We start from the raw sequence: 19,373 nt of genomic DNA on the forward strand, positions 1-19,373 counted from the left end.
ATTATAATATGCAAGATGTTAATGAGAATTGAAAATCTCTTCTTTAATTTTAAAGATCTTTGGGTATTATCCTTTTTTTTATTGTAACCTCTTAACTGACGAGAAGACACTGATGTGAGTTCCATCAAGTACTGAAATATTCTAATTTATTCAGAACAAGCGCTGACAATCAACATGTGGAACTTTTCAGCTTCTCATGCTGTTCTATATGCAGTCCTATTGATTACATATTTTTGGCTCTTTATTTTATGTTGCAATATATTGTAACTTAAGTTTTTCACTAATATGAATAGGAAAATAAAAGTTAGCTTTTTCATAGAGATGTTTAGAATATTTTTTGTAGATTCTTAATTGTTCAGAATATTAGTCTTACAATTTTCCAGAAAGTATTTTCTAGTCTGCAGCAGCACCAATTTGCATTTAGTTTTGTGTTGGTAACAATTGATTATGTTTACTACGTACTGGCATCAGTGAAAGTAAACACCTTTACAATAAAAGAAGTTGATTCAGTTTAATATTCTCATTTGTATTGGCCTTTTTTTCATTGCAGTCTTATTTGTGTTTTAATTCTTGAAATATATACCATAATTTTCTGTTTATCATTTTAATGCGATAGGTTCAGGTAATTTGTACTAGTTTGTAAACTTTTGTCATAAATGGCATTTCCGTTTTTGAATCAGATCTGAGATTCATAAGACTATGAAATATTTCTCAGTCATATTTTAAGAAAATTTCTTTGATCTTGTACTACCTTATCTGTTCAGTTCATACCCGACCAGACTTGTTTGTTTTTGTTTGTGATGGAAGTAAAAATCATCAGTCATTGGACATTTTGAGTACGTCGTATTTTCTAAGTTTTAGAACTGATTAAACAAAAATAACATCGGCTTTTTTTTTTTTTTTTTGAGATAGTAATGAAATCCCGGTAATTTTTGTTACAAACTTAACCCTTTCTGATTTAAGAAAGTAATAATTACCAAAACCTTTTCTTATTTGTTTAAGAAAGGAATTGATACATATTTTACCAAATATATATTAGTAGCTCACAAAGATTTGACATGATTATAAACTGACCATGACATTTTCTACTTCTCACTTTAAATTTGATACTTTTTAATCCAGTATATGCTTGGAACAGGCAATAGCCCAGGGACTCTTTTTGTATATCCGGTACTTTATTTGTGTATAGCTCTTGGGGAAAAATCTTTTTTTTTTTTTAATTTCTTTTCAGTTATGCTATTTCGTTATAGAATAGGACCATTACACAATCAACAACAGATATAATAGTGCACTTATTTTTTTTGTTTCTTATTGTGTGTTGCAGCCTCATTTAGGTTGCCCATTTAGGTTGCCAATGTGAAACTATACTTAACAGAACAAAGGATACAATTGTTTAATGTTTACAAATCTGCAACTAAATCAATTATATTTCATCTACAATTTTTTTGTTGGATGTGTTGTCTTCTACTGGAGGTCACCTTAAGCTGTTTTGAAATATATTTCTTATCAAATATGGGAACAGTTTAGGGATTATTTATTTGACCTTGTACTCAACCAAAGAATCTCCTGACAGAATGTATATTACCTTTTACTTGTTATTGACTTGATATATAATTGAAATCCATACCATTGATGCAGAACTTTCATTCTAGTTGAGGTTTACACTGTATACTTGACAAACTGTTTTTGTTTGACATTATATTGTAATCAGTATTAGCACCATGAATTTGAACATTTTTGCCTTAGTGCTTCATTTCTTTTGGCATATTAAGATGAACCCTAATGACTATTTTATTTCATGTTCATTTGCATTTTCACAATTCTTTAATTTTTTTGTTCATGTAATTTAACATTTTTTCTCTCACAAGAAAGAACCTTTCAAATGTAATTTTAAGGTCTACATGCTTTTAACTAAATCAGAAATAATAAACTAAACTGATATCCATAATGTATTTATTATAAACACATATGATTTCTTGTTACTCTTTTTTTCCATTTTTATTTTGTAGTTTTTTTTTACACATATGTTCTGAAATTATTGCAATGACGTTTTCCCCCCTTTCACAATGTAAAATTGTTTGTTTTGAACTGGTACAATGATATTCTGATCTTTTCCATTACTGGTACTGTACTTCATTGGAGTATTTTGTATTAAAACTCCCCCCAAAAAAAATTCAATTTGTTTTACCCATTTGTTTTGTTACAAAACATAAGAATGCTTTGTTTTTTGTTGTTCAGCTTTTGAATAATTAAAGTGTCACATGGTGTAGCCAGTATTTATCATATTTATACTCTGCTAGAATTTATTATGATTATGAGCCCAGGTATTGCTGTCTTCATGAGCCAAACTATGTCTAGCAGAAACAAGAAGGGACATAGTAAACAGCCTTGTCTCACTCCTGTTTGGACTTCAAATGGATCTGTCAGTTGTCTGCCATTCACTATTCTGCAAGTCATCCCCTCATATGACTTCCTGAGGACGTTTGTAACTTTTTCAGGCACTATCTGATCTGTGATCTCTCCTTTCGAAACCAGCTTGTTGGTCAAGGAAATGTGGATCTACAGCATCTTTCATTCAGTTCAGGAGGATGTGGTTAAACACCTTTCCTGGATTGGACAGCAGCATTATCTCTTGGTAGTTGGAGAAGGAACTAAGTTTGCCTTTCTTGGTGAGTTTAAGGGGGTAGCCTTCCACTCTGGTGGCACTTCTTTTTCCCATACCGTATCTTGCAGAAGAAAGGGTAGAAAAGCTTCACACTAGAGTCAAGTCTGCCTTTAGCACCTTAATTGGGATGTTGTCAAATTCTTCAATTGCTTGACTCTTAATTAAATGCATTGCACAGGTCTCTTGCAGCAGTTGGGTGTGCAGGAGTACCTTTATTCAGTAGCTTGTTTCACCTTTTCTTTTTTCCCTTCTTCTTCTGCTCTGGCTTGGCAAATTTTCCCCGATATTTTTTTTGATGACCAAGTACAGGTCTTTAGTGGTGTCTTTTCTGTTTCTTTTGTTAGGGTTTGGATGCAGTTTGGCCTGTCTAATCTGATATTTCTGCTTTTGCATATTATTTTTTTAGAATGAGCTAGATCAGTGAGGCCCATCCTATATTAGACCTGAAATTATTTTATTAAAAACTTGTAGATGTAATACTTACATTAATTAATAGAATATTGGATGTTTAACTTTTTTTTTTTATGCATCGGAAACTGGCTTCATTTCTCTACTTTAAATTTTAGCAACATTCAACGACCGATTTTCTTTTCTCTTTTAGGTAAAAATTCCCATTGATCCTCCATTCTTTTTTTAGAAGTAGTTTAACAATCACGGCTCAAACAGAGAATGCTGTCATATATGTTTATAATGCTGTTTATATTTTGAGTTTTTTTTTAAACAGCAATATTTGTTATCATATTCCACAAAAAAGTAAATTCAGATTCCACTTAAAGTTTCTTTAGCTCTCCCATTTCATAAACAAAACAAATGTTCAATGTCGTGGTACCAATCCATCAGAGGAAAAATGAGCACCCTAACGTAGGTAAAAAAACATCTTTCAACCTTTTTTATTTTTCGGAGTGAAGGAGGATTTTTTACACTTTGTACCGACAATTCTTTGGGCCGGAAGAAACCATGCCGCGGGCTGGTTGTGGCCTGCGGGCTGTATTTTGGGCATCACTGAGCTGGATTATACATAAACCTTTTAGTTGTTATCAGCTTCTCAAAATGACATTATCACTTCACAAATAAACACATTGGATCTATAAGAAATGTCAATAACAACTCATAATCATGTTATTATAATCTATATTTACACTATAATATTACATTGCAAATACATCCAGATTTTTTAACAGGAATATTAATAGAAATGCTTTAAACATTGAAGAGAGATTATTGAACAATATTGCACATAGCCGTGTAAAAACTCAGGATTCAATTAATTTGACTAGTAAGATAAATGAAAAATAAATTTAAAAAATGAGCATTCTTAACTTAATACAAAAACAAAATGTACAGAAGTGAAGTTAACAGCCATTTGAAATAAAATGTCCTAATAGTTAGGGACAACTGTATAATTCTAACATTTGAGTTAATCCAAGTGCCCTGCATCTTTGACAGTTATGTAACGGGATGCCAAAAAGGCCAATATAAATGCTCCTACAGTCAGGCAAAATGCAAATATGTAGAAAGATTCTTCATCAAAGATATCCTGAAAGGAAGGTAAGTAGGAAGCAAATTTCTCTGAGATCTCCTTCCCTGGGTTACCTTTGGGGAGCATTGTGATCTTTCAAAGTTGTTAGTGATAACAAAATGTGTCCTTCTGAATTGTTTTTTTTTTTGTGTTTTGAGTAGATAAAGTAGAATTGCTTTACCAATTCAAAAACAACAGTCTGTGAAAACAAAACAAAAACAATATTTAAAAAAAAAAAATCTATCACAATAAAATTAAAGTTCAAAAGCAACCACAAATATTAAGACTTTTCTTTGATAAATGTAGCAATATGAAACAGTTAGTAAAGCTGCTGCAAGGTTAAAACTAGCAAGTAAATATTTGAATGTAGGCTTTCTCTCTATAAAGTATAAAGGGGATTAATTCAACGTATTGTTATAAACCTGGTGGTGGCACAAACGGGGGTAGTGGTGTGTGTGTAGTCAGCCGACGCAAATCGCCCCAGGCCAGCGCTAGACGAGCGGTCAACCGTGACGAGTTACGACTGTCAGCCGAGACGAGTGTCAACACGGCGGTTCGGGAAGGATCGACGGCGGTCCGGGAAGGATCGACGTCGTGAACAGAGCTCAGGAGCGTCACGAGAGTTGGAGTCATCTGACCACCTAGAAACGTCGAGCGGCGTTCTGTCCGGTTCGAGAAGGCCAGTAGGGACCCTATATAAGAGCGGAGATGGCGCAGTCAAGACGGTTCACGGCAGGGGTTCAGAGCCCGGTTCACTACAGTCCGGTCGACTACAACACAGTTCAGCGGTGTGGTTCTGTACGGAGCATTACGACGGTTCAGTGCGGAGTACTGTCAGGTACAGTTGAGACGGCTGGCGTCTTGATCTTGGTCTGCGATCGAGTCCGACACAACGATCCTAGTGTGTGAAGTCAGTCCTGAACTGTTGAACCCAGTGCAAGCCCGGAACGAGACGGAGAGGCCAGTGCAAGAGTTGATACTGCGGAACAGTGTTATCGGAGAGATATTTGTACAGTGTACGTGTTGCCAATTGTACAGTATTGGCTGTTATTTATTCAACTATTAAAGTGTTACGTTACTTTGGAGCCCTGAGTTGTCAAGTTCTTTACGTTGGTTGTGTAAGGTGCAGTTTGCAGAGAGACTGAATAGTGAGATTCGTAACAACTGGTGTCAGAAGTGGGATCGGATCGGAATCGGATTGGATCGGATCTACTATGGCTTGTCTGAAACTGCTGTACGAACTTGAATTTAGAGAACTGAAGGAAGAACTCCGTGGACGAAGGCTGAAGGTATATGGTAACAAGGAAACTTTACAAGCACGCCTCCGAGAAGACATTTTGGAAGAAAAAGAAGATCCGGACACATATCTTTTTGAAGTCGAACCTAACTTGCTGGAACAGCTCACCAGTAGCATGCAGCAACAGATCACCAGTACCCGTATCATGCTAGAAGAGATGAGTGTGACATTGAAGAAGAACACAGAGGAGTTCTGTAGAGAGATTAAAAAGATGGGTACCTCAGTGAAGGAAATGACCAGCCCCGTGGTGAAAACGATGGACGTGGTGGAAGAAACCTTGTACGACCAAGGAGACTTGAAAGATGAAGGAGATTCACCATCGTTGGACATTGAACAATTACCCACCCAATGCTGCGAATCAATAAGCAGTAACAATGGCAATGCTGATGACGGTGGTGCTGCCTGTGAATCCGAAAACAAGGAGTACAGACTTGTGGAGCCGAAAGAGACAGATCAAGAGAACGCTGAGTTTGCCTACAAGCCTGTTGCTGAGGGACGTTTACATGATGAAAGCTACCGACGAGGCTTGGACTCTACAGACGTTCGTCCAGATGCTAAGATCAGCGAGAGAAGCCCTGATGGTGATCATGAGAACCCAGTGATACCTGATGAAGTCGTTGAGAGACAATTGCAAGTCGGAAGATACCAGCTAGATCGGCACCCAACAGACGTTGGTCAGGCTGCCAAGACTGGAGAGGAACGTCCTGATGGTGGTGAAAAGAATCCAAGGAAGCTTGACGTTGAAGTTGATGGACATCCGCACGATGAAAGTCATCGACAAGGTCTGAAACCAACAGGCGATTGGCCCGATACTGAGACGAGAGAGAGAGGTCCTGATGGTGGTGAAGAAAGCCAAATGGAGCCTGAAGCCGAAGACGAGGGACCTTTGCACGAGGAGTGTTACCAACCTGCCCCACAAGCATGCCCCCCAGACAATGCTGAAGATGATGACTTGTCCCACAATTCCCTGTCCTGTGGATTTGAAGCCCATCCCAGTCCTTCTTCGCAAAGCCCTATGAAGCCACCTCTTTGGTCAACAATCTTGGTAATCCCTGCCCTTACATCCTTTACCTCTCCATGTGTCAAGTGGCTGTCCTCAGTACCGACAGACAAGAGAGCGATGCAACCAAAACGTCACTGCAACAAGAGGACGATCAACTGGAGGAAAAGAAGAAGGCGGCGTTTGCGTAGTCCAACGTGCATGGTGATTCTACCAAGAAATAACTGCAGCCACACGAAGACCAACTGGCGGAGAAGAAGAAGAAGGCTACTTTTCTTGAGTGCAACATGGATGACGATGCGCTCACGACATCAATGCAACCAGATGAAGGCTAACTGGAGGAAAAGAAGAAAACGTTTACTAAATTCAACGTGGTTGGCGATGAAAGCACGACGCCGAGGCAAACAGGTGAAGGCCAACTGGAGGAGAAGAAGGAAGCTGACTGCAACATGGATGGCTCCATCAAGCTCAAGAGGCAAGCCAACTGCCACTGATCGACCCCCGCCTGCAGCGATGGAACTTTACAGCCAATGTCATGATGTCGATTCTGTCCGGGACGGACAGATCTAAGGAGGGGGCAGTGTTATAAACCTGGTGGTGGCACAAACGGGGGTAGTGGTGTGTGTGTAGTCAGCCGACGCAAATCGCCCCAGGCCAGCGCTAGACGAGCGGTCAACCGTGACGAGTTACGACTGTCAGCCGAGACGAGTGTCAACACGGCGGTTCGGGAAGGATCGACGGCGGTCCGGGAAGGATCGACGTCGTGAACAGAGCTCAGGAGCGTCACGAGAGTTGGAGTCATCTGACCACCTAGAAACGTCGAGCGGCGTTCTGTCCGGTTCGAGAAGGCCAGTAGGGACCCTATATAAGAGCGGAGATGGCGCAGTCAAGACGGTTCACGGCAGGGGTTCAGAGCCCGGTTCACTACAGTCCGGTCGACTACAACACAGTTCAGCGGTGTGGTTCTGTACGGAGCATTACGACGGTTCAGTGCGGAGTACTGTCAAGTACAGTTGAGACGGCTGGCGTCTTGATCTTGGTCTGCGATCGAGTCCGACACAACGATCCTAGTGTGTGAAGTCAGTCCTGAACTGTTGAACCCAGTGCAAGCCCGGAACGAGACGGAGAGGCCAGTGCAAGAGTTGATACTGCGGAACAGTGTTATCGGAGAGATATTTGTACAGTGTACGTGTTGCCAATTGTACAGTATTGGCTGTTATTTATTCAACTATTAAAGTGTTACGTTACTTTGGAGCCCTGAGTTGTCAAGTTCTTTACGTTGGTTGTGTAAGGTGCAGTTTGCAGAGAGACTGAATAGTGAGATTCGTAACAGTATATAAACATATCAAGTACAATTTCTTTACCTTGTTTGATACCAAACAAAAGAATTAATTACCAATAGTTAATTAACTAATTGTTTAATTTTTTAAAACTTCATTCTTGTTTTGTCAGGTAAAAGAAATAATTGTGCAAAATTTTAGCTTGATCCGAGATTGGGGGTGGGAGAAATAATGTGTGAAAACTTTTTTAACAGACAGAATGTGTAGATATAAACTTTGTAAAAGATCATCAATTGAGATGTATAATGCCACAGTAAGAATGATATTACATATAAATCTAAAATAACAGTATTAACCAACTTTTTATGTAGAATGTATGAGTTAGGGTTAGGCTTTGAAATAGTAAAAAAAATAAAAAAATAATTTATTTTTTTTATTATGTTTTATTAAAGGGTTAGGGGCTATAGGAATTCTAAAGATGTTAGGATTGGGAAACTTAAGGCATGGGAGATGAAGCAATGAAATTATAAATCATATTCAGGGTAGGCCTACATACTTCCAAATTTCAAGATTCCTTCTAGATCTATCATGATGGTTATTAAGTTATTGTATGAGTATGAGTTAAAGACAAAATATTCATTTTTTCAATCAGTTTTTAGAATATTTTCTCCATTTGTATATTATATTATACACATAAAATAAAATGGCTTAACTTCGCTCCTAGTATATAACATAGAAAGATAAACTTGGTGTCCTCTAGACGAGTCTAGTTCCTCTAGTTGTTATATTTATAGATATCCTCTATTTATTTTGAATTTTGTTGTCAATGTACCTAGATGAATCGATTTCAATAGATCTAATCTTCTAGATTTTTCTAGATCAATATATATTGTAATATTGTATTAATGTATAGGCTATATAGTTAATATAGACATAGATCTACATTTATATAATCTATACTCTATACTATATTATATTAATATAATATTAATAAATATTAAATAATATTATAATGATCTAGATCTAGATCTATGTCTATATCAGTATATCTATCAACACTATGAGTATGCAGAGTGTCACTATGCTGAGTATGACTCTGACTATATGACTACTATCAACTACTATGACTGTCTAAGAGTACGATGAGTGTTATGGTAGTTATGCTGACCTGAGGGTACACCTCCGATTATGTCAATGTCTTCTTATATGATACAGATGTTGCTTCAAAAAAAAAAAGATGATAACGTCCTACGCGTCATGTCCGATACGATTCTTACTGATTACTGTGGTCCACCCATACTGCCCATAGCCTTATTCTTATAGGGTCTTTAATGACTTTAATATTAGATTTAATAAAATAATAATAATAAGATAAGTGAATATAAAAATTATATACTAGATCTAATGTACATATGATATAAATATATAGATCTATAGATAGATATAGATCTAGATCTAGGTCTATAATAATATACAAATGTTGAGTAGGTGCCTAAAAAATTATCGAAATAATTTACGGAATGAAAACGACTAGATCTAGCTAGATCTATATGTAGATAATATAATTTAAATTTAGGTCTAGATCTAGATCTTTTTAACTATATTTTAAACCGATTTACGTGAAAATGTTTAGATCTGTATGTAGAGTCTAGGCTTAGTCCATTTCAGAATTACCATATTGTTTTGTTTCATCCCGTTGCTTTGTTGATTGTTTTCAAATGTAGAATTGAAAATGAAAGAAAGAGCTTCCTGTTTTGGCCCATGATTCGAAAAATTCTTATTTATACCGGCGACAGATCATTTTTACTATTAAATTATATATAATTATAGACCAGATCTAGATCTAGATAAACTAGACCTCTAGATCGTGCTATCTTGGTCCATTATGCATTTAAAAGAAGTATGTATATACTATGTTAATAGTTAACTAGTGTAACTAGATCTAGTCTAGTTACTAGATCTAGATCTAGATCTAGATCTATCAAACTATCATCTAGATTATTCTAGATCTATCATCTAGATCTAGATCTAGTAACTTTTACTCTAATTACTCTAAAAACTCAACTGCTAATATTAATAACTCATTACTTACTCATAACTCTGTCTAGATCTAGTTAAGTCTAGATCTAGTAGTAGTTTAGTAGTACAGTACTCAGTAGTAGTACGACTAGTCTACTCTAGTGTCTCATAGACTGTTGAAATTATCAAGTAGACTCTAACTCTAATTAAGCAAGGTTACAAAGACAGTTTCAATGAGTTTGTGTAAACACAAACTCAAAATCGGCCCCCGAAGTGATCCACCCAGGCAGGCTTCAATATTTTCAGAAAGAACATGTAGACTATCCGAATGAAATTATTTCAAAGACAAATCATGACAAATGACATATAAGAATGGAAAAAGAAGGTTGACAGATCTTGTGTAGTGCCCCAACGATCCAGCAGATCAAAGGATAGGTGAAGTTGAATGTAAAGTTAGATGTGAACCTGGCCTAACTAGTTCCTCTTTCAGACCTTGTGGTCTATAGGGCAGATGATGTAAAGTTCATCTGTTTTTGTAGCCTACGGTTAACAAGGGTGTCATGTAGCCAGCACAACGTCCAACCGCCTTTACTTTTCCCCAACTAATGTCAGGTACCCATTAGAGCTGGTTGATGAGGCGCCCAAAGATTCTGAAGTTGAAAACTCCAGTCTTCACCAGGATTCAAACCTGGGACCCCCGGTTCAGAAGCCAAGCGTTTTACCGCTCAGCCACCGCGCCTACCTGGCCTAACTGATGTCTTATAATTGATCTAATTGTTTTGAAAAAGGCTCATCAATCTCTTATTCAAATCCAATGCTGCATAGTATAAAAAAAAAGGTAAAAAATGCAGTTGACAAGATTACTATTCGTTTAAAATTATGTCTAACTTATAATGCATACTAAATAGATTTTTTCTCTTTAAAAAAATAGTAAACATTTGTGTGTAAATATAGTACTTAGAAAACAGAACTTACATAAAATGTAACAATACAAATATAAAAACAAAAATTTTTGACAAAAAATCTACAACTGTTTGTACAAGTATAAATGTGTTAAAAATATGGTAAATGGCTCCCCTAATAAAGAGCCTCAAGTGTTTGAGTGTTTAATAGTTATAAAAGTGATGTACTTTTTTGAAAAAACTGCTTGCATAAAAGTGATTTAAAAATTAGATTTTTCGCTTTCAGAAAAGAAAAAAGTAGCTGTTGCATCAGAACTTTGAATGGTCTAAAATATTTTGATGTCGGATTTTCACTATCTTTTCTTGTTTACGAGATCTAAACAGGATGGACGGACAGACATTTCACATAAAACTATAGCATCTTTTCCACTTTCGGGGCCGCTAAAAATGTAAAATTCTTATCTGTTAATAGATCTAGTCTAGATATGATTATATGATAGACCTCTATAGTATATAGATTAATAAAATATATATCTTAATTAATATAATACAGACTTTACTTCAATAAAAGAAGATGATTATGCCAGGGCTGGTCATGCATTTAGTCATGCATGACTAAATTACTACTGAACTGACTACTCTTAAGATACTCAGGCTACTGTTACTAGGTACTTTGACAAAAAATTCAAAATAAACGTATAAGAATAGATACTATATAGTTATGTAGAGCTTGCTGAGAGGTTTACAATGATACCATATTTATCTTTCTATGTTATATAGGAGCAAGTTATATGCTGTTTTATGTGTAGAAAATTGGACTATAATAGATAGAAAATGTAAAAAAAACTGTGATCGAAAAAATGAATTTTCGTTTGTATCTCATCATAACTTTATAACCATACTAGATAGAAGCTTGAAATTTGGAACACAGCTACCCCATTGTATGATTTTTAATTTGATTGTTTCATCTCACATGCAGCTAACATATATATATATATATATATATCTCAACTTAAATTGGCTCACTTGATTTTGAAAACTTGCTGGTCCCTTAAATCATTGTGCATTTGCTGTTAGTTATTTTATTTATTATAATTTTTTTGTTTTAAAACTGAATATAAGTATAGTATATATATATATATATATATTAAATTATGTCTTAAAACTTTAGTCTCGACAGGCATGCCTTTATATGCTACACAATGTTGTATATGATACAAAATTTTCTCCTTGTGGAAAGTACCTGGCAGCTGCAAATAAATTTGGAGATATTGCTCTTTTCAGGTTATTTTTTTTATCTACATGAAATGTTTATAAATTATAAGCTTTAGGTTGAATATATGCATGAATAAATTCACTTTCAGAGAATAAATAGAATCTGCTATCTTTAAGTGTATATTGAAAGACTTCCATTGCATTCCATCTAATAATGTTGTGTACATTCTCTAGTCTGACTGCTGCTCTATCTCCTGATGCATCTGATGAATCAAAGTGTCCTATATTTTCCTTTCATGGTAAATTTATTATTTAGGAAAACTAAAAAAAAAAACTTTGTTCTTCTACATTATTTCTATGATTTCATATTTAATTAATCAATTAATATTGTTACAATGTAGGGATGTTATATTGATGTAAAAAGTTAAGTGGTTCATGACAAGTACTTACTGCTCCATTAGACAGTGATGTAATGTTTACCTTTGCCTGTTGCCTACTATAATATATGAGGGTTTGACATTGCCTTGCACGTGAACATTTGTCTGCTGTGTGAAGGTTGAACATTCAAAATAAAAAATCTTTAAATATCCTCCAGGTTTCAAACTGAATTAAAGCCCTTGATATATGAAATACTTCACTTTATCAGACCTATAGTGGAATTATTTTACTGCCTGGTTGGTTTAGAAGAAATACAAGCATAAATTAATCTTATTATACCTTATTTCAGTTACAAAGCTAGAAATAGAGGATGCATATGTTCTAGTATTGGTTTAAACTAAGTTTAGACAGCTGTTTATTTTAAGTTTATGCTAGATTTTTCCCTGGGTTGTACCATGATAGCTTGCTGTTCCATAGCATGTTAAACTTACCATGGATACAAAGTAAAATTATTTATTTGAATGACCACAGAAGTAGATTATTTTCTATTAATAAGATCTCTGTTTTAAATATTGCATAGATTTTTTTATTTATTTTTTTATCAAGTGTATGACCAAGGAGGTATTTACAGTCTCTGCAGCACAGACATTTTTTTGATTTGGTAAGTAAATTAATATTTTATTTCTAATTATCTTTGAAAAACATTATATTTGAAACCTTGGGTAAATTTGGCAAACTACTTGAGTCTAAAAGCTATCTTAAAGTAATCAATCAGATTATATAGTGATAGTACAATGCTTTAAATTTGCTGCTGCTGGGAAGTTGACAGAGAAACAATCAACTCAGACATTGTCTTATAATTTTTTAAGGCTTTAAATTGTCTTTATTAATTTGTACTTTTTGAGTTTTGTTTTTCAGTGCTGGTGAAGGGGATATTCAAGCTTACAAATGGTCAGACATTATAGCCAAAGTATGTGCAAAGTCTGTGTTTTTTTTTAATGCATAGTATTTTTCACACAAACTTATATTTCTAATAACCAATTTTCAGATGGCATAGTTCTTCTAATAGATGATTATTTTTTTTTAATCTTAATATTTATATTATTTATATTTTAAAAAAAACAACAAAACACACTTTAACTTTTTGGTCAAAGATCAGACATGCCTGCATAGATTCTAATGATGAGACATTGTGATCTAGTCCAGGGATATATTTAAATAACTGATACCGACAGACAACTTTGTTAAAAACAGAGCAACAATATAATGTCTTTTTTTTTTTTTTGTGAGCTCACTCCATCTGTCAGTCTGGTCCAATTCTTTCACTCTTTATTTCTCCCACTTCCCATGCTCGGATAAGTTGAAACTTTGCACAATTACTCATTGTTGTCTGATGACAATATGTCAATCAAAAAGAAAATTTACCAATTAGTGAATCAATTTATTGTAATTAATTAATTTGTTTTAATATTAAGATTAGCTGTGCAATAATAAAATTATGGCAGTGATTAAATGGTGCTCTCCCCCCAAAGCACAAATGAGACACTTGTTAATATGTAAGGTAGAAGATGCATAAAAGTCTCAAAAACTGGAGACTAAAATAAGTTTTTGCAAACAGTTATGATTGATTCATAATAATTGATACAATTTCACTCAGTATAAGTAAATTTTTTTATATTTAACTTTCATTATATTTCAAAGGGGCATTTTGTGCAATAATGTTTAGACTTAACATTTTAAATTTTAAGATAAATTTATCTAATACAGAAATACAATAGACGACATAATCTTGTAATGTAGAGGTTTTTGATTTAAAAGACTCAAGTTAGAAATCTTATTAATTATTAAAAACAAATTCATTGGTTAGAAAAAGTTAAAGAATATAACAGAAATAAAACATTTCAGGTTTAATTATGAATGCTAAAAAAAAATAAATTTCAATTTTCTATAGGGTTACCTTGCTTTTGAAAAAAGAACCTTCATTTAAGGTAATTCTTCTATTTAATAATATCATATAAATTTCAGAATCCCAAAGTTGCCTGGAGTCTCTCAATTCCCAAAAAGTAAGTAAAGAATTGGGAAAGTTTGCCCTAAATAACACTAACTAGTCAGACATGTAGGTAGTACTATATCTATGTATGTAACACTAACTAGTGAGGCATGTAAGCATCTCTGTAAGTAAAACTAACTAGTCAGGCATGTAGGCATCTCTGTAAGTAACACTAACTAGTCAGGCATGTAGGCATCTCTGTAAGTAACACTAACTAGTCAGACATGTAGGTATATCTATGTAAGTAAAATTAACTAGTCAGGCATGTAGGCATCTGTAAGTAACACTAACTAGTCAGGCATGTAGGCATCTGTAAGTAACACTAACTAGTCAGGCATGTAGGCATCTGTAAGTAACACTAACTAGCCAGGCATGTAGGCATCTGTAAGTAACACTAACTAGTCAGGCATGTAGGCATCTGTAAGTAACACTAACTAGTCAGGCATGTAGGCATCTGTAAGTAACACTAACTAGTCAGGCATTTAGAACAACAAAAAAAAAGTAAAATCTTTTTGGCAAAGCATTTTCTAAATGACTCTAACGTACTTAGAATGTAATATATATTTGCTTTTGATTGTATTTACTTATAAATTTGTAATTTTGTTTTCAGGGGCGTTTTTTCACATGCTGAGATCAATTCTTGTGTAATCCATCAAGACAGTGTAAGACATGTTTAAAATACAATGAATATGTTAAATACACACTTACCTCATAGTTCTTTAGCAACAGATAACATACTTTTTAAAATTCTACATTTATTGATTAGACAGACAGTAGTGTGTTCCCTGCATCTTTTTTTTTTATAGAGATTTCATTAAGTATCAAAGATTTCACCCATTTAAATTTCATTATGGCTAATTTTAAATTGTTACAAATTTATTTTTTAGAGCAGCATGGTTCTCTATGCAGGAGCTGGAGACCATCTTGTACATTCTTGGGACATTGAAAATGGATCCTACTTGGTAAAAATTTGCTAAATATTTTTACCTTAGAACCAAATTTATTTTCTGAATGCTACAAGTTGTCCTTATTTTTGTTGTTAAATTTTTTTTTTTCAACATATTCACATAACTTTGGAATATAAAAATTACTATACCATTCTTTACTATGCAGAACTCATTCAGTGGCCACACAGACTACATACACTCTATTGTCACAAAGGATGATGGGAAGAATTTGATTTCTGCTTCAGAAGATGGCACTGCAGTCATATGGGGTCAGTTTTGATTTGATGAAGTAAGAAGCAGACAGATATTTACAATATAGTTTTAATTGTGATTTTTCCCCAATTAGTAAGTTAATCTTGAATTTTTTTTTTGTAATTGGTCAGATGTTCGACTAAAGGAAGCAGCACAGGTTGTGAAACCCTTTGAAAATGAAAAGTGTGCCAGGCCTCACATTGGGAAGTGGTTGAAGTGTTTAACAGTGGATGAAGATAATTATTGGCTGGTCAGTTGGTCAATCATTTAAATATCTACAATGTGCATATGTTGCTTTTTTTTTTTTTTTTTGGTACTATTATAATGAAAAAAATTATATTAAGACATTAGATGAAAGCTTTCAAAAATACTAAAGTAATTGTCTAAATGTACTATGAAACCAATTTGGTTTTTATATAAATATTAACTTATCATCTGTGAAACTTTGTAAAATGATATTAATTATTTTTCTGATATAACATAAGTTCCCCTTTTAGACCTTGCAATGCATGGGACTGAGCTCTCTATGGGACTGAGCTCTATAGCTCCATTGCTTGTGTTGCTGATTGTTATTGTGGATGTTGTACCCATTAGAATTGGGTGGACTTAGTTTTCACCTGGATTTGAACTTTTAAACTCTACATTCACAAGCAAAGCACTTCACCACTTTGCTACCATAACCTGCCCCACAAAGTTCTTTAAACTTATGAATTAAATAGAGGATGTATTATTCTCCATTTGCTTTCCATACTTCTGTATCACCTTATAGGCCATTCTTAGATTGTGTATGTGAGGAGATTTTAATTAGTTAATATTTGGCGCGTTTATTTGAGTCTAGGGGAAATTTTATTAATTTTATCCCGCTCACATATAAGATTTTGTACAGGCACACCGCAACTAACAGTAAGAACAGACCAATATTATAAGTTCATAAATAAAAATAATTTAATGAATGAAAGTTTACAAAGGAAAGTGATCAAATAAAATTATAATTAAGAAATGAAATGAAGGTGCTAATATCTAAAATAACTGCTCATCATGGATTGCTAATTATTGAGTGATTGGAGGAGAAGAATGTTCCTATGTCTGCTACTTATTTTTCTTAGCTGCTAGCCCGTGGGTCGTCTTCTGGCGGTCGTAGGACTGGCACTCAGAAGGGTGAGTCATCCGGCTCTGTCTTAGGACGTCGGCTCGGGGTAGTCTCTATGCTGTAGGCAAACTGGCTCTAGGGTGAGGCCGCTGCCTGTTTATCAGTAGAGATGGTTGGTGCTGCAGACTAAGTTGTAGTGGGACGATCTCTCAGCTGTGATCTCTAGCTCGTAGAGAGCCGTGCTAACTCAACACCTGTTTATCTTCTGCTGCGAAGGTTGCTCTAATCTGTCGGCATTAGGCAATAGCTATTGGGCAGTGGACAGTTTGGGCCGGGCACTGGGCAGATGATACTGGGCAGTATAGGGCACTGTGGACACTGGGCAATATGATAGGGCCAAGGACAGTAGGCAATGCCTTCTTGCTAACAGGTATGTAATTGGGGGGGGAATATCTGGTGTGGTCTGCTCTGGTTACAGCTTTCTATGGAGATCTGGTAGTTATAGCAGTTGGGTGTAGCAATCGTGTGTAGCAACCGGGGATAGCAATTGGGGGTAGCAACCAGGCCGTTTGTCCCTAATGAAACCTCACAACTAAACTTCCTAACAGAGAAGACTGTATGAATCCTAGCGGGCCTAACTTAGAATGTTTTGGTCTCTCTCTATATATAGTTGGGGCATTTCGCTTAACGGGTGGGGAAGAAAGCTAGCTGATTTTCTCACATGTATCGCTGTACCGGAGATGTCAGGCGACAGGTCAAATTTATGGTCAATATTCGTTGCCTACCGTGAGAGTAAAGTCTTAAGCGAATATGTATCTGTCCAGCCCGAGTGCAATGCTATTCTTAGAGCGATGTGTATCCTGCGGGGGGGGGGGGGGGGGGTAGGTGTGAAAAGTTATCAGGCCGCGGCGTGTAGCGCGGGTGCAGCGACTTCATAGTGTGCTGGTCACCTGTCCAGCGGTCAATAATTAAAAGTTAGCCCTAGAGAAGCTAGTTAATGTTTTATGTCGAGGTTCGTCCCGTGAGAAATGTGCGAGGGGGGATAAATCCTACAAGAAATTAGTTATGGGTGGACAAGAAATTAATTGTTTAAGTTAAAAATTAAAGTTTCTCACGGTTTGCTGGGAAAAACTCAAATGAAATTTTGCATGCAAGTTTCGTATCGTCACAGTGTACAATTTAGTTTTAAATAATAATAATTATATTAATATATTTTTACCTTGCATAATATAGAAAGGGACATTTTTCCAAATTCTAAGTAAAACTGTTTAAAGAAACTAAAACTACCATTGCTTTTACAGTGTTGATATGTATTTATATTGAATATAAATTTGTATTTGGGAAAAGTAAAAAGTAAGGTAGTTCCCCCTTTCAGACCTTGCAATATATAGGGCAGATGATAAGGTCATCTGTTTCTTTGGCCAACAGTTAACGAGCATGGTGTCATGTGGACAGCACAATGATCAACCACATTTACTTTCCCCAACTAAAGTCAGGTACCCATTAGTGTTGGGTGGACTAGAGGTGCCCTAAAAATCCTGAAATTTAAAATCCCAGTCTTCCCTGAGATTTGAATCCAGCAGCCCAGGTTCAGAAGCCAAGCGCTTAACCATTCAGCCACTGCAACACCCGTATTAGGAACAAGAATAGATGAAATCAATTTTTTTCTTGCAATCTGTTTTAGCTTCTGGGAGGTGGTCCAACTTTAGCCACCTGGCACTTGAAGACACTGACACCCACTGCCACCTATGAAACTCCTGGAGTGGCTCAACATGTGGCTTTATTTCATGAAGACAAGGTCAGCTTTGATTCTAGTCAGGCTTTATAAGTAGCCACTTTTATTTAAATTATAAATAACTTATTTCTGAGGCCTTTCTTTGCATTAAGACATTAAATTGTCTCACCTCTTCTGTTTCAGATTTTGTCAGCAGGAAGTAGTAACCACTTGAACCATTGGTCAATCGCAGGGGAACACAAGATGGCTGTTCCTGTGAACCCTTCATCCATCTTTAGCATAGACATTAATCACAACAGTAAATCTAATAAGGTGGGCTACTTAATTATATATTAATTATAGTGAAATTTGTTTAAACAACATTTTCAAAAGTTGTTAATGTTACTGATGAGAAACATTCTTTGTTTGTTTGTTTTTTTTTGAGAGAAAAAAAGGTCTATCATTATAATGGAATACTTTTAGTTTTTGAGTTTATCACTAAAAACACAAGTTCTAAAAGCAGATTTAAAATGAACTGAAATAATGGATTTTTAAAGCTAGCATTTGGGGTGTCATAATAGAAAAGTTGCAAAGCACTTGTCTTAGTCAACCCACCTCCAAGAAGTACCTGGGATAGTAATGCGGTTGGTCATTCTCTCGTTAACAGTTTGAAATAGAAACAGATGACCTTTACATCCCATTGATCAAAAGGTCTGAAAGCTTTACCTGTTTTTACTTCTTTTTTGTAATTTTTTTTTTTGTCTTACAAATATTTTTTTTTCTTTACCATTGCTCAGGTTCTGACAGTAGCAGGAAGCAGTGATAAAATAGATGTGTGCTCAAATTTTGGATACACCGCTTTCTCCCTGACATTTGTACCTCCTCTTTCATGAGACTAAGTTGCTGCTTGTGGAATTCATTTGTAAATAAATATTTCTGTACTTTTGTTTTTTCTTGTCATGATTTTAGAGTTCTCGTAAGTAAACCATTTGACAAATTTATATAGCTAGATGTGGAAAACATTCAGTACAACAAAACAAAGACA

At 35.2% G+C, this 19,373-nt stretch overlaps 1 protein-coding gene across 1 annotated transcript; it reads left to right on the forward strand.

The window, feature by feature from the left end:
* The first annotated feature begins 9,470 nt into the window (after positions 1–9,470).
* Positions 9,471–19,274, forward strand: LOC106075247 (THO complex subunit 6 homolog). Its single transcript, XM_013236191.2, has 13 exons — positions 9,471–9,661; positions 11,854–11,966; positions 12,132–12,196; positions 12,882–12,936; positions 13,194–13,245; positions 14,301–14,338; positions 14,936–14,987; positions 15,213–15,287; positions 15,439–15,541; positions 15,656–15,774; positions 18,299–18,412; positions 18,533–18,661; positions 19,126–19,274. Exons 1-13 carry the CDS (start codon positions 9,647–9,649, stop codon positions 19,219–19,221), a joined length of 1,026 nt encoding a protein of 341 aa, XP_013091645.2. The 5' UTR covers positions 9,471–9,646; the 3' UTR covers positions 19,222–19,274.
* Positions 19,275–19,373: the final 99 nt, after the last annotated feature.

This window comes from Biomphalaria glabrata, chromosome 12 (genome assembly GCF_947242115.1).
Source record: "Biomphalaria glabrata chromosome 12, xgBioGlab47.1, whole genome shotgun sequence".
Classification (NCBI taxonomy): domain Eukaryota; kingdom Metazoa; phylum Mollusca; class Gastropoda; family Planorbidae; genus Biomphalaria; species Biomphalaria glabrata.

Coding starts and splice junctions, on each gene's coding strand:
- LOC106075247 (XM_013236191.2), top strand. Junction 18,413..18,532: donor CTTTATTTCATGAAGACAAG/GTCAGCTTTGAT, acceptor CTTCTGTTTCAG/ATTTTGTCAGCAGGAAGTAG. Junction 18,662..19,125: donor ACAACAGTAAATCTAATAAG/GTGGGCTACTTA, acceptor ACCATTGCTCAG/GTTCTGACAGTAGCAGGAAG.